The sequence below is a fragment of the Mustelus asterias genome, chromosome 20, assembly GCF_964213995.1.
Source record: "Mustelus asterias chromosome 20, sMusAst1.hap1.1, whole genome shotgun sequence".
NCBI classification, from domain to species: Eukaryota; Metazoa; Chordata; class Chondrichthyes; order Carcharhiniformes; family Triakidae; genus Mustelus; species Mustelus asterias.
The window spans coordinates 53,964,061-53,988,893 of NC_135820.1; the positions used below are offsets into that span (position 1 = coordinate 53,964,061).

A 24,833-nucleotide genomic window follows, 5' to 3' on the forward strand; every position below is an offset into this window, starting at 1 on the left:
AATCCAGATAAATGTGAAGCGATGCATTTTGGAAGAACTAATGTAGGGGGGAGTTATACAATAAATGGCAAAGTCATCAAGAGTATAGAAACACAGAGGGACCTAGGTGTGCAAGTCCACAAATCCTTGAAGGTGGCAGCACAGGTGGAGAAGGTGGTGAAGAAGGCATATGGTATGCTTGCCTTTATAGGACGGGGTATAGAGTATAAAAGCTGGAGTCTGATGTTGCAGCTGTATAGAACACTGGTTAGGCCACATTTGGAGTATTGCATCCAGTTCTGGTCACCGCACTACCAGAAGGACATGGAGGCTTTAGAGAGAGTGCAGAGAAGGTTTATCAGGATGTTGCCTGGTATGGAGGGTCTTAGCTATGAGGAGAGATTGGGTAAACTGGGCTTGTTCTCCCTGGAAAGATGGAGAATGAGGGGAGACCTAATAGAGGTGTACAAAATTATGAAGGGTATAGATAGGGTGAACAGTGGGAAGCTTTTTCCCAGGTCAGAGGTGACGATCAATTAGTGGAGGGGTCACCTGTGGTTGTCCCACTCCAAAACAAGTATATAGTTTTGGATAGTGTGGAGGAGGATGACTCTCCAGGGGTAAGCCACAGTGACCAGGTCACTGGCACAGAGTCAGGCTCTGTGGCCCGGAAAGGAAAGAGAGGGGTTAGGAGAGCAATAGTGGTGGGGGATGCGTCGGTTAGAGGCATGGACAGGCGATTCTGTGGGTGCGACCGGGACTCCAGGATGATAGTCTGCCTACCTGGTGCTGGGGTAATGGATGTCTCCAAGCGGATAGGAGGCATCTTAAAAGGGAAAGATAAAGAAACGGATGTCATTGTACACATTGGTGCAAATGACGTAGATAGGAAGAGCAGGGGGATCCTACGAGAGCAATTCAGGGAGTTGGGAAATAGACTAAAAAGTAGGGTCTCCAGGGTGGCCATCTCTGGGCTGCTCCCAATGCCTCATGCCAGTGAGGCCAAGAATAGGGAGTTAGTACAATTGAATGCTTGGCTAAAGGACTGGTCCAGGAGGGAGGGCTTCATTTTCCTAGATCAATGGGAAGTTTTCAGGAGAGGATGGCACCTGTACAAGGAGGACGGGTCACAACTAAGTTGGAAGGGCACGAATATCCTGGCTGGGAGTTTTGCTAGTGCAGTTCGGGGGGGTTTAAATGAGTATGGCAGGGGGGTGGGGATCAAAATATTAGGTCTACAAGTGTAGAGGCTGGGGACAAGCTTGGGGCTGGGACAAGGCTGGCAAAGAGCAGCAGCACTCTGGGGGAGGATGACCTCACTGGGCCTGGAGGTCTGGAGTGCTTATACTTCAATGCAAGGAGCGTAGCAGGTAAGACAGACGAACTTAGGGCCTTAATGCTCACGAGGAATTTGGATGTGGTGGCGGTGACAGAGACTTGGTTGAAAGAGGGACAGGACTGGCAGCTGAATATTCCAGGGTACAAGTGTTTTAGGCGAGGCAGAGGAGGGGCCAAAAGAGGTGGGGGAGTAGCAGTATTAGTTGGAGAGCATATTACAGCGGTGCAGAGGGAGGACAATTCAGAGGGGTCGTGTAACAAGTCACTCTGGGTGGAGCTTAGAAACAGGAAGGGCGCAGTTACTATGTTGGGGGTATACTACAGGCCCCCCAACAGCCCAAGGGAAGTGGAAGAACGGATCTGTCAGGAGATACTGGATAGGTGCAGGAAAAATAGGGTTGTTGTAGTGGGAGACTTCAATTTCCCTGGTATAGACTGGAAATCGCTGAGAGCTGGGACTCTGAATGGGGAGGAATTTGTAAAATGCGTACAGGAGGGTTCTTTGGAACAATATGGAGATAGCCCGACTAGAGAGGGGGCTATACTGGACCTAGTACTGGGGAATGAGCCCGGTCAGGTCTTCAAAGTTTCTGTAGGGGAACATGTGGCAAATAGTGACCACAATTCTGTTAGCTTTAGGATAGTGATGGAAAAGGATGAGTAGTGTCCCAAGGGTAAGATGTTGGATTGGGGGGGAAGGCTAACTTTAGTGGGATTAGGCAGAAATTGGCAGCTCTTGATTGGGAGGCGCTGTTTGAGGGTAAATCCACATCTGGCTGAGAGAGTCTTTTAAGGAACAGTTGTTAGGGCTGCAGGACAGGCATGTGCCTGTAAAAAAAAGGAGGATAGGAAGGGTAGGATTCGAGAACCGTGGATAACCAGGGAAATTGAGGGACTGGTCAAAAAGAAAAGAGAGGCGTATATTAGGTCCAGGCAGCTAAAAACGGAGGGAGCTCTGGAGGAATACAAAGAAAGTAGGAAAGAACTCAAACGAGGAATTAGAAGGGCAAAAAGGGGTCACGAAATGTCCTTGGCAGACAGGATTAAGGAGAATCCCAAGGCATTTTATTCATACGTTAGGAACAAAAGGGTTGTCAGGGAAAAAATCGGACCTCTCAGGGACAAAAGTGGGGAATTATGCTTGGAGCCCAAAGTAGTAGGGGAGATCCTAAATGAATACTTTGCGTTGGTATTCACAATGGAGAGGGATGTGTTGACTGAGAGTGTCTCAGAGGGGAGTGCTGAACCGTTGGAGAAAATCTCCATTACAAGGGAGGAAGTGTTAGGTTTGTTAGAGAATATAAAGACTGACAAATCCCCAGGGCCTGATGGAATCTATCCAAGGCTGCTCAGGGAGAGGAGAGATGAAATCGCTGGGCCTCTGACGCAAATCTTTGTCTCGTCACTGGACACAGGTGAGGTCCCAGAGGATTGGAGGATAGCTAATGTGGAGCGGTTATTTAAGAAGGGTAGGAAGGATAACCCGGAGAATTATAGGCCGGTGAGCTTGACGTCCGTGGTGGGGAAGTTGTTGGAGAAGATTCTTAGAGATAGGATGTATGCGCATTTAGAAAGGAATAAACTCATTAACGATAGCCAGCATGGTTTTGTGAGAGGGAGGTCATGCCTCACTAACCTGGTGGAGTTTTTTGAAGTGACAAGAATGGTTGACGAGGGAAGGGCCATGGATGTTGTCTATATGGACTTTAGTAAAGCTTTTGACAAAGTCCCTCATGGTAGGCTGGTGAAAAAGGTTGGATCTCATGGGTGGCGAGATGGGTGGAGAACTGGCTTGGTCACAGAAGACAGAGGGTGGTAGTGGAAGGGTCTTTTTCCGGCTGGAGGCCTGTGACTAGTGGTGTTCCGCAGGGCTCTGTATTGGGACCTCTGCTGTTTGTGATATATATAAACGATGTGGAAGAAGGTGTAACTGGGGTGATCAGTAAGTTTGCGGACGACACAAAATTGGCAGGACTTGCAGATAGTGAGGAGCATTGTCAGAGGCTACAGAAGGATATAGATAGGCTGGAAATTTGGGCAAAGAAATGGCAGATGGATTTCAATCCTGATAAATGCGAAGTGATGTATTTTGGTAGAAATAATGTAGGGAGGAGCTATACGATAAATGGCAGAACCATAAAGGGTGTAGATACGCAGAGGGACCTGGGTGTGCAAGTCCACAGATCCTTGAAGGTGACGTCACAGGTGGAGAAGGTGTTGAAGAAGGCATATGGCATGCTTGCCTTTATAGGACGGGGCATAGAGTATAAAAGTTGGGGTCTGATGTTGCAGATGTATAGAACGTTGGTTCGGCCGCATTTGGAATACTGCATCCAGTTCTGGTCGCCACACTACCAGGAGGACGTGGAGGCTTTGGAGAGAGTTCAGAGGAGGTTTACCAGGATGTTGCCTGGTATGGAGGGGCTTAGTTAGGAGGAGAGATTGGGTAAACTGGGGTTGTTCTCCCTGGAAAGACAGAGGATGAGGGGAGACTTAATAGAGGTGTATAAAACTATGAAGGACATAGATAGGGTGAACGGTGGGAAGCTTTTCCCCAGGTCGGTGGTGACGTTCACGAGGGGTCATAGGTTCAAGGTGAAGGGGGGGAGGTTTAACACAGATATCAGAAGGACATATTTTACACAGAGGGTGGTGGGGGCCTGGAATGCGCTACCAGGCAAGGTGGTGGAGGCGGACACACTGGGAACGTTTAAGACTTATCTAGATAGCCATATGAATGGAGTGGGAATGGAGGGATACAAAAGAATGGTCTAGTTTGGACCAGGGAGCGGCACGGGCTTGGAGGGCCGAAGGGCCTGTTCCTGTGCTGTATTGTTCTTTGATCACGAGGGGTCATGGGCTCAAGGTGAGAGGGGCGAGGTATAACTCAGATATCAGAGGGATGTTTTTTTTTACACAGAGTGGTGGGGGCCTGGAATGCGCTGCCAAGTCGGGTGGTGGAGGCAGACACGCTGGCATTGTTTAAGACTTACCTGGATAGTCACATGAACAGTCTGGGAATGGAGGGTTACAAACGAATGGTCTAGTTGGACCAATGAGCGGCACAGGCTTGGAGGGCTGAAGGGCCTGTTTCCTGTGCTGTACTGTTCTTTGAACTGGACTAGCCATATAAACGCTGGATGCAAGAACAGGTCAGAGGCTAGGAATCCTGTGAGCTACTCACCTCCTGACTCCCAAAAGCCTGTCCACCATCTACAAGACACAAGTCTGGAATGTGATGGAATACGCTCCACTTGCTTGGATGAGTGCAACTCCAACAACACTTGACACCACCCAGGACTAAACAGCCTGCTTCACTGCCACTCCCTCCACAAACATTCACTCCCTCCACCAACGACAAACAGTGGAAGCTGTGTGCACTATCCATAAAATTCACTGCAGGAATTCATCAGAGCGCCTTAGATAGTACCTTCCAAACCCACAACTTCTACCATCTAGAAAGACAAGGGCAGCAGACACAAGAGAACACTGCCACCTGGAAGTCTTCCTCCAAGTCACTCATCATCTGACTTAGAAGTATTCGCTATCACTTCAGCATCGCTGGATTAAAATCCTGGAACTCCCTCCTTAACTGGACCTTTCACCACAAGTATTGCAGCAGTTCATGAAGGCACTGCATCATCCCCTCTCAAGGCCAATTAGGGATAGGTAATAAATGCTGGAACCACCCTGTGACACTCACATCCTGTAAATGAATAAAAATTTAGGAAGGCTATTCTATTCTCAATCCTCCTCCTGAATCTGATAGAATACCCACGAGGCAACCCACCAACCTTACAGACCAAGTTGCAGTATTTACATACACGCACATCAAATGCATCATAGACTGTTTTTTGTTTGCCTTTCATCTGAACTCTCATATTTCAGAACTGTTCACTCCAGTGCTATTTGCTTTACCTAGCCTTCTGTGCACCTCCTTTCCCTGCTCCTATTGTTTCACCCTGGTTTACACCTCCTTGCCCAAACAATATTGAACCCTCCCTCCCTCCATACTTGTTAACCTTTTCACAAATGGCTGTTAGATGCAACAGGACACATAACTCTTGCCTCAGAATTTGTCCTCTGCCACAGAAATCTGAGGCCCTTCCTCCTGAACTATTCCTTCTTCAAAGATCTGTATGTTAGTATGACGCACCCTTGTGAAAGATTAATCAAAAATGAAAAAAAAACTTTTAACTCAGCTAATTATCCTCAGATATTAAATTCATTATAACTAAATCGCTGATCTCTTAGCAATTTTTGAACAGGTTAAGAACCAAATTGAATAATTCTGTAAATGTTGACAGTGTTTCAAATTATAATTTTAATTACATTGTATTTAATTATAATGTTTCAAATTATAAATGTTACCCACTCAGGTTCTCAATCAATGGATATGCTCTATGGTTTAAAAACATTCAAGATTTTCTGTAGGGACTTACAGTACTGTGCCACATTAAAAAGAAATGGTGGAATTGCAATAATATTCCTTTAGATGCCAAGTTAAACTAGCTTGCCAAGGCCCTTTAAAAGCCAAAAAACTAATATGGATCATAGAATATGCGAGAGATTGTTTTTACATAATTGATTCTATACAAATTTTAGAAAAGCTCTCCATTCCTTCACTGGAAGGTATCAACATATTTTGCGACTAAAACTGTTTGAAGTTGGAGCTGGGCAGAAATGTGAAGAAATAAAAAGCGAAATTGTGCTGAAGCAAAAGAGAGCCCTTGCACATTACCAGGGACCATCTGTTTGATTACAACAACTTCACAGCAAAAAATGTTCCAAGAACAGCTTTTACCACAACAGTCCTAGCAGCACTGCAACAGACAGCAGCATCTGTAATATAGATTTGAAAGTAACCCTTCATTAGCCAAGACAATATGCATTCTAACCAACCCACTCAGGACTGATAAATATTTAGACATTAGCCAACTGAAAAACGACCACCTCTGTAACAATAACTACAGCAAGCTTTTATTCCATGGATAGCCACACCTGGTATACTGTACTTTCCGTAGCAGCTTGGTTTATTTGGAAGCATTCTTGCATCCAACTTTTGAGTTTACAATGATAGAGGATCATACTCTGGTGAAACATGTCAAACGCCACAGAGATGTTAAGAATTGATTGTATAGTCACAGAGGTTATCATTCATAATTTCGGCCAGGTAGGTGTCTATGTTTCAAGCAGGACAGAAGCTGACCTGAAGAGATTGAATAAAGGCATTTTGGAAGCAGGAGTAAGAGAAGGGGTGCTGGCTGGAATGGATTGGGTGTGTCTAAAAGTGGATTGTTTGGAGAGAGGGTTATGATAGCTGTTTTTAATGGAGATGGACATTGGCAACTCAAGTAAGCAGAACTGATAAATGAGAGCAGCATTTAATACGACTGATTTTGAATCAGTTTTGCTCAAGCTTGTGGACTCAAATGGATGAGAGCAAAGATGAGTACCGGACATAGGAGTGGTAGATAGTGAGCTTAAGGGTGGGAGCAAGGGTAGCAAAAGAAAAAGATGAAGGAACAGTCGTGTGGGTCAACAGTGGTGGTTCCACTGCAGACAGAATTGCAGGAGACACAGATGTGAGCTTGAAAGAGATTTTGTATCTTGATGGCAGCAGTGAGAATAGAGTTCTCGATGTCGAAGTGCTGGTGCTTGGTGAGGAGAGTCAAGGAAATGGTTAGAGGCCAGTTTATTTTCAATTCTTGGTAGGGTAGCTGGAATCTCAGTCAATGTGATTCAACTATACTTGAGTTGGAGGTCCAGAAATTAGACGTCATATTAGCAGAATCATATCAACAAAAGGTCAAACTATTGGAATAATGGGTGGGATTTTCCGGTCACACTTGCCCCAAGCATGGAAAATCTCGCCAGGGGTTTGCATGGTCCTGTCTCATCTGCTACGATTCCCATGGGGGGCAGGACTGGTAAATTCCACCCAGTGTCTTGATTTATGAAATTCTCAAAAGTAACTAACTTGTAACAATATAGATTAATACTTATTTAGTTTAAGCAAATATACCGTAGAAAAATAAAAACACTTTTACAGTCCCACAGATGCAATACCCAGCTATAAAAGATATATTTTGATTAAATTATAATTGCATAAGTACAAAGACAACAGTTGCTTCATGAAAACTTCCTTTTTTAAACATTTTGCTCAAAATGAGGGAGGTTAATGCTAGACAGTAAACTAGGTTCTATTTCAGACATCCACCATCAACATGAAATGTTGTGTGAAGCTTTATCTATTCAGCAATATTGTGCATTAATTTGAAATTCACGACTTCAGTGGTTTAACATGCATTTCCCTTCCACATCCAGGCATCTCATGGTTGCCTACATTAAAGCAGTGACTACACTTCAAATATATTTACTACATCAGCTATAAAGTGCCCTGAGGTTATGAAAGCTGTTTTTTTTTAAAAAAAGGACATTAGGAAATAGCTTGAAATCAGGAGATGTGTTGTACTTAAATCTGTCATATTCCCAATAGACTTATCAAACTCATCACATAGAGGCCTATAAAAATGCTTAACCTCTGCTACATGCAGACTAAATTTCTTCTTTGAATGAATTTTTAAAAGATACATGGTCTTAACAGATAAAGTTACTATTTTTCATGTAGCTCATGACTCACCAACATCAGCCATGAAATTTAAGAATTACTGTAGATGAAATTAACGAACTAATCAAGTCTCAACATCCAATCACATTAAGCTTTACGGTACTCTATGGCCAAGTTCAAATTAAATAGATTTCTAAAACATCAGCAAAAATAATTCTGTAAACTCTAACACTGAAAAGGTACGTTAAGCAAGTAAGTTGCCGTGTTTGGACATGGGTATTCCACCTCTGGGGCAAGGTTGCAAATCCAGTACACTATCACAAAAACATAATGAGATCAATGACCAGTTAAAATATTTTAGATGGCCACATTTCTTGAACCAATGCCAAGCCACTGAACTCATTGTTCACTTTCAAAAAGTACGGAGAGATAAAGCCGTGATGCATTTGTTTTTGCTTATATTGCTGTGAACTGCCTTAGCAAGATATTCAACATTAAAAGTGCCATATCAATGAAAACTGGTGCAAGTTGGGGAAGTTTAGTCATCAGATTAGGAAAACTTCCTGCTTCACAATCATGGGCTTGGTTTAATGTCTCATGACAATTTTGTACTCCCTCAGTATAGAGAAGTTACGGGCCCATTTTTGCAATATCAACTAAATTATAAACTTGTGTGCGATTTTTGGTGGTTCTGGGTGAGTTGAAAGCAGAATGCAGTTAGAACATATTTAGAATACTTGCACCTGTTAACTGGATCATCTACATTCCCACCTCTACAAGCCTTTTGCTCAATCACTTCAATCTTTGTAACCTTGCATACAACTGTATAAATTGCATTCTTTGCAATTCTAATGTAAATAGAATGCTATTGAACTGAAAATGCACAAAATACAATTGTAGAGGCCTTGCAGCTTTGAACTCAAATTTTGCCCAGGTTGATGAAATGTAACTGTTACCTATGTTACACTGCAAAAGGCTTTGCAATACAAGTACCTGTTACATCATTAATGCAAGATTGTATTCTTAATCTCAATGAAATTTCTAGCAGGCAAGGGTCAACAGCACAAAATCATCAAAATCCTTACTTGCATTCATGTTAAAAATAAAAAACATACTGGACCCATGGAATAAGTGCCACATTAATATTACACAACATCAAACTGTTCTTATTTAGGGTACAGAAGCATATGTTATGTCATAGGACTTGTAATCCAGAGGCATGGATTAATTATCTTGAGGACAAGAGATTAAATTCCATCAATGTAAATACTCTAAATTAAAATTTTGGAACCCAATAACCACAAAAGTAACAGATTGTTGTAAAAATCCACTTGCTTTACAAATGCCCTTACGGAGAGGAAATCTGCCATTCTTACTTGGTCTGACCTACACGACTTCAGATCGACAGCAATGTCCTTTATTTATAACTGTCTTCTGAAATGGTCTAATAAGCCATTTTATATTCAAGAAGGCAGCTCATCACCACTTCCTCAAAGGCAATTAGGGATAGGCAATAAATGTTGGCCGTGCCAGTGATGCCCATATCCATTGCAATGAATAAAAATTGTTTTTGTCCATTATACAGAGACAAAGTAAACAGCAAATAAGTGTGCATAAAAAATCTTGAGGATAAACATTTCTTCAAAACTGAGTATAAACAAGCCTAATTATTCTTAAAGTTTGCTATTTAGGAATTATATAAAGTCATTGATTTCTTTTTTTTGTAAAGGAAATGGGGGAAATTCAGAAATGTTTGTAAACTAATTAACAACATTGCGAATGGCTTCACAAAAAAGGATGCTGTTAATTGAACAGTAAAGGTGAATGGAAAAAATGCAAACGGATAATGAGGCAATATTTTAAAAATTGGAAGCATTACAAATAGATAGGTTACCTAGTCGAGATGGGATGCATGAAAGGTGGAAATAGCAGAGACCCTGCCCACAACCGTATGAACTCCCTTGGCTATGGCAATGAGTGAAGGGTTGCAAATATGATGTCCCTGTTCAAAAATGGGGGGGGGGGGGAAAGAGATTGGATAATCCCAGTAACTATAGGGTACTCAAACCAATGCTGGAGGTGAGTAAACTTCACCATCATATAATCCAGGGCAAAATTAATTTACTTTTGGTAGAACTTGGGATGGGGCAGCACGGTGGCACAGCGGGTAGCACTGCTGCTTCAAAGCGTCAGGGACCAGAGTTCAATTCCTGGATTGGGTCACTGTCTGAATGGAGTCTGTACATTCTCCCCGTGTCTGATTCCAAATTTAGGGTTTTAATAAACGAAACAGGAATGAACTACTTCCTCTTGCAGAGTGTTAGTAACTCGTGCTCAGATTCAAGAAAATTAGCAATGGAACAAAGGGAGATATTTAAATGCAGCAAGTTGCTGTGATGTGGAATGTACAAATCTGAAAAGGTTCCAACCATATTTTTTGGATATATGCTTGGAAAGGAAAAGTGGAGAGGGCTATGGCAAAAGTGCATCAGAGTCAGACTAAGAATTGACATAGGTACAATGGACCAAACGGCCTTCTGCTGTGCCTTGTGACTTGATAATAATTGAAATTAGATCCTACACTTACTATATATTAATCCTGGAAAATAATGAGAATTCTGTATGTTTACAGCCTCACCAGAGACATAACATCACAAACCAATGATACAATATATAACTGAAAATCTATTTACTGTTGGTTGATCACATTTGGCATTTCTACCATGACTTCAAGTTTGGAATAAGCTCCAGTCCTTACAAAGGAACAAACCTGTTGCTCACATTCAAGCAGAATTTTATACAATTGAAATGCAATTAAGATATCTGCTGATCTAGGCCAAAAAAAACATTGGGAATTGCGAGTAGCAAGACTCCTTTCTATACACATATCTTTTTCTTTACTGTTAAGTTGCACCCAAAACATAGAATTATTAACGCTTTACCTAAAAGTAGCCACCCAACTCCTCTCATCACATGAGGGGAAGCGCATGCATATTCTGCTATCCTCAATCTATGTGCATCATGCATGTGTCATCTTGATTCTGCACTAGACACTAAAATGACAGCATTAGAGTTAAACGTTCATAAAAGATCATTGAATACATAAAAGGATTCTTGAACACGTAAAGGATCCTCGAACATGATGCATATCTGTAAATTACAAGTTTTGTTTCACGGAGCCTCGGCACACTGCATTTCGTATAACAGTAAAGGATAAGCGAAATAAAATGATTAACGACCCCAACTCCTGCCACCTACCACTCCCCCGCGGACTGGGACGAGCAAACCAACGGGATGTGCAACCATTTGCAGGAATCGGGGTAGGAAAAAAAAGGCCGGGGAGGGGGGGGGGGGACGACCTCATTCATCATTGACGCATTTTTTTGTTCAGAAAGGCGATGAGAATTTCACCCTCCAATAGTGAGAAAATAATAAATAAACCAATGGAGACGACGGATCTGCCATGGCCAACAGTAACCTAATTAAAGCCGGCACTGCTCTGAAGCCTGTGTTGTGTGTGTGCGCTGCGTGGTGAGAGAAAACCCTGCAATGCTGCTGTTGCGTTTGATCCCAAGCCTGGAAAAGCTGCTCGTTGGAAAGCGTGAGAGAGACTGATGCCATTTACCCCTCCCGACTAAAATCACCTCAATCTTTAGACCATCGCTCCCAGATTTCAATCAGCCTTTAATAAAAAAAAGGAAGGGGGGGGGTGGTGGTAAAGAGATTTATTTTTTTTTTAAATGGTAGAATAGTCTAGCCCAACTAAATCCTCTCCAAATCCACTGAGCGGCCAAATCCACTAGCGCTGTCTGCGGCAGCAGATTAGACCGAACGCCATCATGCAACGGCTTGGGATCGCCGACAACAAGCGAGCAGCTTATAAAAAAACACCGGCACAAAGGTAGCAGGGGACAAGACATGATGAAACTGACCGGATTTATTTTTACCTTTGAGTATATATATATATTTTCTCTCTTTCGGTGGTGGTGGCAAGTCGGCTTTTCCCTCAGGCTCTCAACACATGAACCATAGCAAGAGATTTCCGTCAGCGCTTCACCTTTTGCACAGCGTCAGCGACGACGACGGCGGCGGCTCCTCATTTCCTTTCCACTCCCCTCCCCCTTCAACCCCGCCCCTCGCGCTCCATTCAGGTCCCCCCTCTCGCGCTGTTTCCTGGGAGCCCGAAGGACGACCGTTAAGCGGCGCGCGTGCGCATCAATCCTCCCTCAGCGACGGGAGAGGCGGCGGGGGTGGAAACCGGCCAGTTCCCCCGCACCCAATGGGCGAACGCGGCCTGTGATTGATGAATATCGCTGCCAATCATCTGATTGACAGAAGTGTCCACCTATCAAGGGTCGCGCCCGCCCTGACAGTGGGGCGGCCCCCACCCCCCCACCACTCCTGACGATTGGCGGATACCGATGATTGACGGCCGTGTCCACCAATCCCCCCCGCAAGCCACTTTCGCCCAAGGCCCCCTTCACGATTCAGCCAACTACCAATCGACAGCCCCTGCGGAGGCAAGTTCGGTTGAGCCGGGCGGGCAGGCAGCGTGCAACCTAACTTGTTCGCCCAACGATCGCGAGCTTTCCTCCTTCTTGCGGCTGCAAACAAAATCTTCCCCACAGTTGAGGTAGGTCCGCCAGTTTAAAATTCAGCTTCTATCCCCCCCACCCCGAATGGCCTATTGTTTCGAGCTCGTCGTGTGCAAACGAAAGTCGGCCAAGTCTTTAAACGCACCCGTGATTTTTGTATCTGTCGGCGCCGTTGTTTATGTGGGGCAAGTTGTATTTTTTTTTGTCCCCCTGCACCGTAGGCCTCGGCGACGCAGTGACTTCTCCAGCCCCCCCCCCTCCCCGCCCCCAGAGTCAAGAATCCTACCGAGCAGCACACCACCCCTTTCACTTTTATTTCCATTGCTTGAACAAACTTGATTCGAATACCAGCTTTGCTTTACCCCGCAGTTTGTTTCAAAACTTCATCATAACGCAGGCTTCGGGGTCCTGAAGAAATAAATCCACAGTTTTTGGAGATTAAAATCTAAACATGCTGCAAGACGAGTTTCTTTCAATGCGCGTTAAGTAAATCCCAAGACCTGGTTTGACTTGTTGAAATAAGAATACAAACAGTTGACCCTCTTCCTCCACGCCCCCCCCCCCGCAGTTGAGACATTTATTATTATTCGTAAATGTAAAGCATAATTTCAACCTTCTGGAATTCACCAGTTTCTCTCATTCCTTGTATTTTGTGGAACATAGAAAATAGGTGCAGGAGTAGGCCATTTGGCCCTTCGAGCCTGCCACACCATTCAATATGATCATGGTTGATCATGCACTTTCAGTATTCCACTCTCGCTTTCTCTCCATACCCCTTGGTCACTTCAGCCACAAGAGCCATGTCCAGCTCCCTCTGGAACATATTTAACAAACTGACCTGAACAGCCTTTTGTGGTAGAGAATTCCACAGGTTCACAATTCTTCCTCATCTCAATCCTGAATTGCTTACCCCTTATTTTTAGACTGTGAACCCTACTTCTGGACTTACCAAACATCAGGAACATTCTTACTACATCTCGCCTGTTATGATTGAACAAAAATTATGTGGTTTTTGGTTAGGGGCCACATTTTTACTTAGAATGCAGAAATTTTCAAAGTTTATTTGCGTGTGCATACATTTTAAGTAGAGGCAAACAAAATGTCCTAGGTTAGGTGCTATAAAACCTAATATTTTGTGGAACACCGAGGGGTGAGGGGATGAGTGAATACAGTTTTAAAGAAAAGTTGAACTCGGACTGGAGCTGAAAGTGCAATACATCTTTTATGGAAAGCATATAAATGCTATTAAGGTGAAGAGACTTTGAGAAGATGTGAATTGCCAGAAGGAAAAGTTGCTGTTGGTGAACTGTGGATAAGGAATAATGTGGTCAGTATAGAATGTGTGATGTACAGTTGGAAGAGAAGGCAGCGCTGGGTGAAGATGAAGGTGTTGAAATCAGGTTGTCAGATGATTAAAGTCCAAGACTAGGTATGTGGACGTATTTGTATGGCACTGCAGGCTCTGAATGAGTTGTAATTTGTGCAGAGTTGAAGCTGTCTATATTTAAGAAATCATACTTTGGGGGGGATAAGATTTTGATGCGAGCTGGGAGAGAAGTGAGACCGGTTTCTATGAAGACGGAAGAAAGCAGACATGGTAGGGTAATGGAATAGTAACGATTTTAAAAGGTTAAGCAGCTAAGATGTTGCTCTGGATTTAACCTGATGTTGCATCTGAGATGTTGATAGAATCAAAGCTGAACATTTGTCGGTGCAGTGGGAGCTGAGAAACTGATTTTGTTTTCGAAAACATAGCATTTCATGAGTCTTCAAGATATCCAAGCTCTGTTTAATTCATCCTAAAGTGCATCATATGGAATTTGGATATTGCCAATATGGATATTGACATTGGTTCTGCATATTCTGTGTTTTTGAGACTCAAATTGACAAGCAGATAATGTGAGGTGATCTTAAATCATCTCAAAGCTGGAGGTTTGGTTATGGCTTTCAAATGGCTATTGTTGTCAGGCAGCTAATTTGAGGTAGAAGATTAAAGCGTGCACAAACTTAGAGGTAGGTTCCAGTAACACCTTTCAGAATACAAAAAAAAACTTGTCTTGGAGTCAGATGATGAATTGTTTTGACTTCTTGGCTGTGATTAATCAGTGTTGTATCAGGTTACATAAACTTTAAATCTATATTCGTGTACATTTCTTAGAATTTGGTCTTCTAAGCATTGAGCTATGTTTTTGTAAGTTCACAACACAGGACAAAGTAGCAACTAAAAATATAAATGCTAAAGGAACTGAGTTGTTTGGAGGAGTTTTAAGTGACAACATTTTTAAAAATAATTTTCAATTTCAATTTTTTGTGGATTTAAAATATGTTTTAGCTGACCATACACAATAAAAGCATAGGCAACCTATTATTAAGAGTTATATCCTTTTGGGGTAGAAAATCAGCTGTCCTTAACCATTCTGGTTTGAATGTGACTCCAATCTACACCAATGTGGTTTAGGAGGCCGAGTAAGCAGTTGTGTCCAAGGTAAATGGTGATGGACAACAAATGCTGACCTGCCAGCCATACCCACATCCTGTGAATAAATTATTTAAAATTAAATTTAAACTACCCATGAAACTTTATTGGAGTTCCATTAAGAGTCCTGAATGCTTGGAAAGCATCTTTCCTGAGATTTCCCTAGAATGAACTATCGGAGGGAGGATTGCCAACTTGTGTTCGCAGCTCAGATACCTGTAACTAAGTATCCAGTTTGGCTTTTCCTGCACCAGCTCAATGCCTGCTATCCTTTCTATAATACAGTGACTCGAACTACGCACAGTATTCTGGGATATGGTTGTATCAGTAACTTGCACTGTCTCATCACCGGTTTATACTGACAGGCATTGATAATTTCGCCAATATTAAGTCTGTCTCTTTAATGGAGCTTGTTTATGCAGGTACTGATTAAAATTGAGGATTAATGATGGAAATTAAACATAAGGTTTCAGCAAAATCCAAATAAAATATACTGTTAAAAGGATGGTAACAGTGGTAGTGTTACTGGAGGAGTAATCCAGAGGCTTGAGTTCAAATTCCACCATGGCATTGGAGAATTCAATTGAATAATAAATCAGGCATAAAATTCCAGTCTCAATAAGAATGATCATGAAACGGATAGGTTTTTGTAAAATCCCATCTGGCTCGGTCCTCCAGGGTGGAAAATCTGCCTCCTTTACCTGATCTGGCCTACATGTGACTTCAGATCTACAATAATATGGTTTGTTCTTAACTGCTCTCTGAAATGGCCGAGCAAGCCACTCATTTGTATCAAGCAACTACAGAAGGAAGCACTGTGGGTAGATCTACATCATGGAGACTGCAGTGGCTCAAGAAGATGGCTCAAGGGCAATTAGTGATGGGCAATAAATGCCAGACTTTCCAGCAGCAATCACATCCTCAGTCCATTTTTAAAAAAATGCAGGGAATCTGGGCAGGGAATTTTGAGCACATTGTCAAATAGATAGATGGGTTCAAAGCAGTTAATTTTATAATTTTTTTATTCATTCGTGGGACATGGGTGTTACTGGTTGGCCAACATTTATTGTTCATCCCTAATTGCTCTTGAAACTGAATGGTTTGCCATTTCAGAGAGCAGTTGAGAGTCAACCACATTGCTGTGGCTCTGGAGTCACATGTAGGCCAGACCAGGTAAGGACGGCAGATTTCCTTCCCTAAAGGACATTATTGAACCAGATGGGTTTTTTCCGACAATCAACAATGGCTTCATGGGCATCAGTAGATTCTTAATTCCACATACTTTTTATTGAATTCAAATTCCACCATCTACCATGGTCCCCAGAACATGAGCTGAGTTTCTGGATTAATAGTCTAGTGATACCATTCAGCCATTGCCTCCCCATAAAATAATTTGTGTAATTTCTGTTATTGTTTTGAGTTCTGACAATCTGGTTAATAGTTCTGACAGTCTATGATGATCCAAAAGTTTCTAAAGGTAATGAGTTTTATCATTAGCTCTACAAACTATAGTAAATGCCTGATGTGTACTGTCAGAGTAATATTGCTACTCTGGGGACAATTGCTAACATGCTGCTATTGGATATGATAATACTTATAAAGTTAATTTAGAATTTTAATCTAGTGTGCTTTCTGTTCCCACTGGCCTTAAATCTGATGCATTGACTTTTCCAAATAATGTAAGTTGAAATAAGATAAAAGTTCTGTGATCTAATGCAGTAATGAACTCCATGGTAAACATTTGAGATCTTGGTATCACAAAAATAAAATTCTCCTATTGACAAAATTACTTTTTGGCAGAGTTTTATTATTTGTTATTGTCTAAATATAGCTCTGCCTGTGGATAACCTGATGCTGCATGTTCTAAGTATCAATTAGCATGATAAATGATTCTCCATTATTTATGTAGATAATTATATCGAACATAGAAACAGGCCATATGGCCCAATTGGTCTAAGCTTTGTATAAGCCTCTTCCCGTCTCACCTCATCGAACCCAATCTGCATGTGCTCATATTTCTGTACCCATTGCAATACATTAACCCAGAATTCCAAGATTTTAAGATCTTTTAAGATTGAACGTGGCACAAACCTCTAAATGGGTCGGCACGGTGGCACAGTGGTTAGCACTGCTGCCTCACAGCACCAGGGACCTAGGTTCGATTCCCAGCTTGGGTCACTGTGAAGTTTGCACATTCTCTCCATGTCTGCGTGGGTTTCCTCCTGGTGCTCCGGTTTCCTCCCACAGTCTGAAAGAAGTGCTGGTTAGGTGCATTGACCTGAACAGGCACTGGAGTGTGGCAACTAGGGGAATTTCACAGTAACTTCATTGCAGTTTTAATGTAAGCCTTACTTGTGACAAATAAATAAACTTTAACAAATATTTGGTGGTGAAATACAGTTAATCTCAAACAGAGAAATGGTGGCAACCTAGAAGGTGGAAAACATGCATCTTGAAATACTGGCAGGCTGTAAATAAGTTTGGATGTGGCTTGGAAGTTATTTTTAGATCATTAAAAAAAAAAGAGTTAAATTAGTTTAAAATATTTTCTGTTTAAAACTGTCATGACTAGTTTATGATTTGCTTCAGATTTTACCTTCGCTGTGCAAAATGAATTCTGATAATTGCTGTTCAAAATCATTTAAATTTGTTCAAAGTCTCTGTCAGAGTGTGCATTGTGAACAAAGGCATTTTTAACCGTAAAATTCAACCTTGCCTATCTTCTACAAAGTGCTCCAAGATAGGCTAAGTATTTCAACAATACTGGTGTAAAATCAACTAAGCAATGGATACAACTCAACGTAATTTAGCTCCGCAGATTATTTAAAATAATTATAGTTTGAACTCCAAGTATTGTAGAGATAATGAAATAAAGCAAACTGGTACAATATGTAAATACATATTACAAATGAACTTTGGCAAATATTGTGATTGTTTTGGAGATTTGTGATCTGATTTGAATCCTTTGATTGAAGTTTTAGACACTAGTAAGTTATTCATTGCATTCATCACTCAGTTGATGAATATGGGTTTCTCTTTGCATGATATATGTGAGAAGAGTTAAAAGTGAAACTTCAGAAATTTCCTTTAGCAGGACAGAACCTGCAACTCCATTGTGACAACAAAATTTAAGCAGAAAATGCTGTTGTAACAATATAGGGTGATAAATGTTTTTACCTTTTCTTTCTCTCTCCGCATATATCCTTCTTTCTTTCCCTCTTTTTTTAGCTTTTGTACACAGTTTGATGTGAAATTATCTATTTTAGCTCAACACTTCATGGTTCAGATTCTTCCATTTTATTGACCAAAGGAGACATACAAGTCACAGGTTTCCTCTAATAGCACTGTGCTGCTTTGACTCCAATAACTGCAAGTTGCAGTGTAGAATCCTACAGAAAGTAAATCTGATGAACTGCTTGCATTATTTATTCACTGCTGACTGCAAAGTCCTGGCTGATCAATTACTTCCATCAACTGCATTATCAGATTGTGCCTCAATATCTGTAAATTTATTTTTCTTGTTGCCAACACTTAATTTCTGTGGTAACATTCTCATTTGGTTTTGAGTATGTATTGTAACGTTTCTTGTTAACGTTGCATGCTTGTTACTTAAAAACAGAAAACACTGGAAATACTCAGCATGCCTGGCAGCAGCTGTGGGAGGAAGAAACGGTTAACACCTACGGTTAATCCTTCATCATGACTTTGATAGATCTGATGGCGAGTCACCGACCTGAAAAGTTAACTCAGTTTCTCTCTTCACAGATGCTGCTAGACCTGCAGAATGTTTTTTGCATTTTCTGTTTTTGTTTCAGATTTCAGTATATGCAGTATTTTGTTTTTAATGTTATTGTACTGCCCTCTGATTTGCTCTTTTCCGTGCGAAAGAAGACTTTAGCCTATCAAGTTCATTTTGTCTAAGAATATGGAGTAATATAATTTTAACAAATTTATTTAAGCTTCTTGACCAATACTGCACAAATTACTGTACTTGGATTAAGGCTTTTTCAGCTAAGACATGTAATTAAAATAATAACCGAGGATTAACTGTCTGTTTGCAGGAACTTTTCTCCATATCTAATAACCCCTGCATAGATATGCTCTGAAGTTTATAGTTTTTGATTTATCTATCTATTTTTATAATTATATATGTCATGTTTATTTACTAACCTAACAATTACAGGTGCATTTTCTACTCCTATCTGTGCAAATGCCCTATTCAAAATTGTCACCAAAACATTCTTGTTTCTGTAAATATAACCCAATTTTCCTATTGCTGTCCTGTAAACTGAGATAAAAGATGTGTCCCATTCTCCAGTGATGACCATTCATTTTGATGAGCCCCAAAATATTTTGAGACAGTGTCTAGAATGCAAGCATATTTATAAGGTTGATTCAGTATTTTGGGTTCAAGACCCACTCCAGAATTTGAGTGCCGAAATCAACACTGACATTCTAGTGTGGTACAGAGAGAGTGCAACACTGCTGGCCATGCAATTATTTGGATGAAGTGTTAAACTGAGGCATCTACCCTTTCGGCTTGAAATAAAAGATTCTGTGATACTTTGAGGAAATCAGTATTACTCTTTGGGCCGAATGGCCTCCTTCTGCACTGTAAGGATTCTATGGATTCCATAATTTCTCCATCATCACAGTGCTGTTTGTGGGAGTTTGCTGTGCACAAACTGACTGCCATGTTTCCTACATTACAACCATGACTACCAGTGTTCCATCTAATTAACCTTCACACTTAACACAATGCAGTGTGGCTGCACCTCCACACGTGCGAAAGGAAGTATTGCCTGTGTGTAGTCTATTAATTTCTTGCACAATACAAGTTTAGAAGAAACACTAGTGTCTACACTTCAAAAAGTACTTTGGCTATAAAACAATTTGGGACATTGTGTGGTTGTGAAAGGTGATCTGTAAATGCAAGTTTATTTTTTGTTTTGTTTTCCATCTATTATTTTTGATCATGTTAATTGCCAATTTAAAGATAGTTTTTTTTTTTAAGAATTAAGATTTACCTTTATGTTTTAATTGATCATTGGTGACATATTTCTTTGCTTTACTTGTGTTCCATAGGTGTTTCAGAATGAGTTATACAGAGAAACCTGATGAAATTACTAAAGATGAATGGATGGAAAAACTCAATAATTTACACATCCAAAGAGCAGATATGAATCGCCTTATAATGAACTATCTAGTTACAGGTAAGACTAATGCAAAAGGGCATATAGGATTCACACATGATTTTGGAAGAACTTTTCACTGGAAAGCCGTATTGTAGACAACATTTTATGAACAAATCTGTTTTGCCAAAATGAATCTTCACCTGAAAAGTTAATTTTTTTTAGTATTGAGACTTGGGACAACTGGAGCTTTTATATTGAGAGAAAAATAACTTCTAAATTAAGCTGTTTCAAATAATAAAAATGGACATAGTTGGTAATATACAAATCTGTCAATTTGTGAAGAGGAAAGGCAGGTTAATGTTTTGGGTGTAATTACGATCGGTTTATTTTTCTGAATTATAATTTGCTATGAATGTCAATGTTAAATAAAATAGCATTATTAATGACCAAAAGTGTAACTGTTCTTGTGTTTGGAGTGGTTTGTGGTGATCACTGCTCTAAAATTGTGCCATCATAAATGAGTGTGAAATCTAGAGAACCTGTGCAAAATAATAAATTTCCTTGAGGTAAGAAGATGCTGCAATAGAATTGTACTGCACCTTTCTAAGTAGTTTTTCGTTATCAAGGAAATAACATGGACCTCATATTCATGAACTTTCAAAAGGTGTTTGATAACACACCACGCAAACTTTAGCAGGATTGAAGCCTGTGGGATTTATGGGGCAGTAGATGCATGGATCCGAAATTGGTTAAGGGGCAGAAAGGAGAGTAACAGTGGATGGCTTTCTTTGTTCAGACTGGAGAGAAGCATACAGTGATATTTCCCAGTGGCCGGTGTTTCGTCCAGTGCTCTTTTTGATCTATATAATGACCTGGACTTCGGTTGGCAGAGCATAACTTCAAAGTTTGCAGACGAAACTCTGAAATGTAATAAACCATGATGTGGATAGTAGCAAACTTAAAGACGCTATGGACTGGTGAAATGACCAAATACAATATGAAATTTGACACCGAAGAGTGAAGTGATTCATTTCGGTAGGAAGAATGAATGAAGGTAATATAAATTACATTGTGAAATTTTAAAGGAGGTGCAGGAACAGACATGTACATATGCAAATGTTTGACGGTGGTAATACATTCAAGAATCCTTGGCCTCACAAAAAGAACAAAAGCAAGGAAGTTTAAACCTTTATGAAACACTAGTTAGACCCCAGCTGGAGTATTGTGTCCAATCCTTGGCACCACCATTTAGAAAAGATTTTAAGGCTTTGAAGAGGTGTTGAACACAGCTTGCGAGAGTGGCATCGAGGCTATGGGACTTCAGTTCTGTGGATAGGCAAGAGAAGCTGGGATTGTTCTTCTGGGAGCAGAAAAGATTAAAGGGAGATTTGATATGTTCAAAATCTTGAAGAGCAATGATAGACTGAATAAAGAGAAACTGTTTCCAGTGGCAGGTAGATTTGTAACCAGGTCACAGATTTAAGGTAATTGGCAAAAGATTAGTTTTTTTTTGTTTAGCAAGTTGTGAGCTGCCTGGAATGTACTGCCTGGGGCAGATTCAGTATTTACTTTTGAAAAAGAATTGGATAAATACTTGAAGGAAAATAATTGCAGGGCTACGCAGAAAAAGCAGGAAAATGGGACTAATTGGCTAGCTTTTCAAAAAAGGCACAGACCTCCTGCGCTTCATTATTCTATGATTCTGTAAATGATTGGATTTAAGATTGATTAAATAAGATTATCTCTGGAAAACAATTCAATTTAATTTCTATGTAAGTCCAGTTAAATTAAGTTTTTTTTCCCCTTGTGTTGGCTGTTAATTTAGAACTAAATTAGGTTTATTTTTGAAATCAGTAAGCACTTAAAAATTGGTGTAATGTTTGTTTGTCTTTAGCAGAGCTCAATAGTTGCTCTTGTTTTTTTCTATTGGTGATTTATCAATGTTTTGAGAAGTTTGAGTAAATACAAACACAAAATATGCAATGTCTATGAAATATTTACTGCTATCCCTCACAGTGTGGCAAAATAGTTATTTGTTCTGCAGATGTTTATAAGCATTAGTTTGGCTGGAGAAGCACGTTATATTGATATAGCCTTGACATCATTAAACTAATCCACACACAACCAAAAGAAGCCACAGTAGCAAAGTACAGTGGGTGCTGGAAACAAAAAATGCTGGAAATACTTAGCAGACCTGGCAGCATCTGTGGAAAGGGAAACTTAAGTTAACATTTCAGGTAGATGTCCCTTCATCAGTTCTGATGAAAGGTCATTGACCAGACATATTAACTCTATTTCTCTCTCTACAGATGCTGCTCAGCCTGAATAGTAGAAGCTGCTTGTGTTGTGCTACATTTTATTTTGGTAGAAGGGTCACAACCATCACCTGCGTTTTCCACCAATCCAAGGTCATCTGTAGTGAGCTGAACTTAATTTTTGTGATTGCAACATAATTTTAAAATAAACTTTTAGAATATATGCTACATTTCAGTTATGATTTGCTTTGAGATTAAGCTTGGGCCTAGGCAATATATAGTCAATATAGCAGATAGAATGATCACACAGAAATGAATAAGAATACAATTCCAAATCTCAGTCGAGTAAATTGTGCACCTAGATTTAAAGATTGGACCAGGAAGCTTTTTTAGCTACCTTCAATATGGGCAGAAAATTAATCAATGGCAGAGGCAAGGTGTGCTGCGCAAAATAAAGAGGGAAGGAGAAATAACAAAGGATTTAAGATGGAATAGGAAAGAACCTGATATAGCTTCAATTCAATTTAAATTTGAAGTATCATATGTTTTGAGATAGTAGTTTCAAATGATAAAAAGGGAATAGGCTATGGGAGCGCTAGCAAGGGAATGGGTATTGTGTTTGGCCACCGTGCTGTCAGCATACATTGTGATATATTTTATGTTTAAGGTGGAGCTGCTTTAAGAAGTGGTTTGTTACAAGAGTTGATTTGTCTGGAAAATAATATGCAGCTCAAATGCTGAGAATGCAGGATAACTGATTTTAGCTAGGAATGTGTTACTTTGTAGAATTAATGGACTTTTTTGATTATTTACGATAAAAGCAAATTACTGCTGAGGCTGAAATCTGAAACCAAAAGAAAAAACGCTGAAAAATCTCAGCAGGTCTGGCAGCATCTGTAAGGGATCTCTACTCGCAACATCAGCTCTTTTCTCCCCTTACAGATGCAGCCAGATCTGCTGAGATTTTCCAGCATTTTCACTTTTGGTTTTGATTATTTAGAATCGCCTTGATTTTAGATGAGGTATGCAGGATTATGTTGTTGAGTAGATTGATTAACAGGGACAGAGGCATGTGGTTAATGTGAGCTAAGCTTACAGGAAATAACAGTTTCATTTTCATTTCAAAAATAAAGAGCAGTTGCAGCCTGGAGCTGGTGGAAGAAAGGGGGGGGGGGGGGGGGAGGGGAGGGGTGGGGTGGGGGGAAGAGAGTGCAATACTTGTGCTCTCTCTCCCCCTCTTTCTCTCCCACGTCTCTCTCTCTCTCTCTCCCCCTTACCCCCTCTCCCCCTTCCCCCCTCGCCCCTCCCCCCCCCCTCGCCCCTCCCCCCCCCTCGCCCCTTCCCCCCCCCCCCTCGCCCCTTCCCCCCCCCTCGCCCCTTCCCCCCCCCTCGCCCCTTCCCCCCCCCTCGCCCCTTCCCCCCCCTCGCCCCTTCCCCCCCCCTCGCCCCTTCCCCCCCCTCGCCCCTTCCCCCCCCTCGCCCCTTCCCCCCCTCCCCCCCTCGCCCCTTCCCCCCCCTCGCCCCTTCCCCCCCCTCGCCCCTTCCCCCCCCCTCGCCCCTTCCCCCCCCTCGCCCCTTCCCCCCCGCCTGCCTCTCCCCCGCCCCTTCCCCCCCCCTCGCCCCTTCCCCCCCCTCGCCCCTTCCCCCCCCCTCGCCCCTTCCCCCCCCTCGCCCCTTCCCCCCCCTCGCCCCTTCCCCCCCCCTCGCCCCTTCCCCCCCCCTCGCCCCTTCCCCCCCCTCGCCCCTTCCCCCCCCTCGCCCCTTCCCCCTCGCCCCTTCCCCCCCCTCGCCCCTTCCCCCCCCTCGCCCCTTCCCCCCCTCGCCCCTTCCCCCCCTCGCCCCTTCCCCCCCCTCGCCCCTTCCCCCCCCTCGCCCCTTCCCCCCCCCCTCGCCCCTTCCCCCCCCTCTCCCCTTCCCCCCCTCTCTCCCCTTCCCCCCCTCTCTCCCCCTTCACCCCCCTCTCTCCCCCTTCACCCCCTCTCTCCCCCTTCACCCCCTCTCTCCCCCTTCACCCCCCTCTCTCCCCCTTCACCCCCTCTCTCCCCCTTCACCCCCTCTCCCCCTTCACCCCCTCTCTCCCCCTTCACCCCCCTCTCTCCCCCTTCACCCCCTCTCTCCCCCTTCACCCCCTCTCTCCCCCTTCACCCCCCTCTCTCCCCCTTCACCCCCCTCTCTCCCCCTTCACCCCCTCTCTCCCCCTTCACCCCCCTCTCTCCCCCTTCACCCCCCTCTCTCCCCCTTCACCCCCCTCTCTCCCCCTTCACCCCCCTCTCTCCCCCTTCACCCCCCTCTCTCCCCCTTCACCCCCCTCTCTCCCCCTTCACCCCCCTCTCTCCCCCTTCACCCCCCTCTCTCCCCCTTCACCCCCCTCTCTCCCCCTTCACCCCCCTCTCTCCCCCTTCACCCCCCTCTCTCCCCCTTCACCCCCCTCTCTCCCCCTTCACCCCCCTCTCCTCCCCCTTCACCCCCCCTCTCTCCCCCTTC

At 42.5% G+C, this 24,833-nt stretch overlaps 2 protein-coding genes across 3 annotated transcripts in view; one reads left to right on the plus strand and one right to left on the minus strand.

Annotated features, from left to right (window-relative positions):
* LOC144508540 (dnaJ homolog subfamily C member 5) overlaps positions 1-12,007 on the minus strand; it is a 48,511-nt gene extending 36,504 nt beyond the window's left edge. The window contains exon 1 of one of the 2 annotated variants that reach the window (XM_078236563.1): positions 11,836-12,007. The gene's annotated coding sequence lies outside the window, so the exon portion shown is untranslated. The remainder of the gene's footprint in view (positions 1-11,835) is intronic. The other variant, XM_078236562.1, reaches the window with a different exon arrangement.
* Positions 12,008-12,078: 71 nt separating this feature from the next.
* LOC144508541 (glucose-induced degradation protein 8 homolog) overlaps positions 12,079-24,833 on the plus strand; it is a 37,383-nt gene continuing 24,628 nt past the window's right edge. Inside the window, exons 1-2 of the mRNA XM_078236564.1 lie at positions 12,079-12,521; positions 20,045-20,172. Of these exons, the coding sequence (XP_078092690.1) occupies positions 12,310-12,521; positions 20,045-20,172 (340 nt within the window). The 5' untranslated portion in view covers positions 12,079-12,309. The remainder of the gene's footprint in view (positions 12,522-20,044; positions 20,173-24,833) is intronic.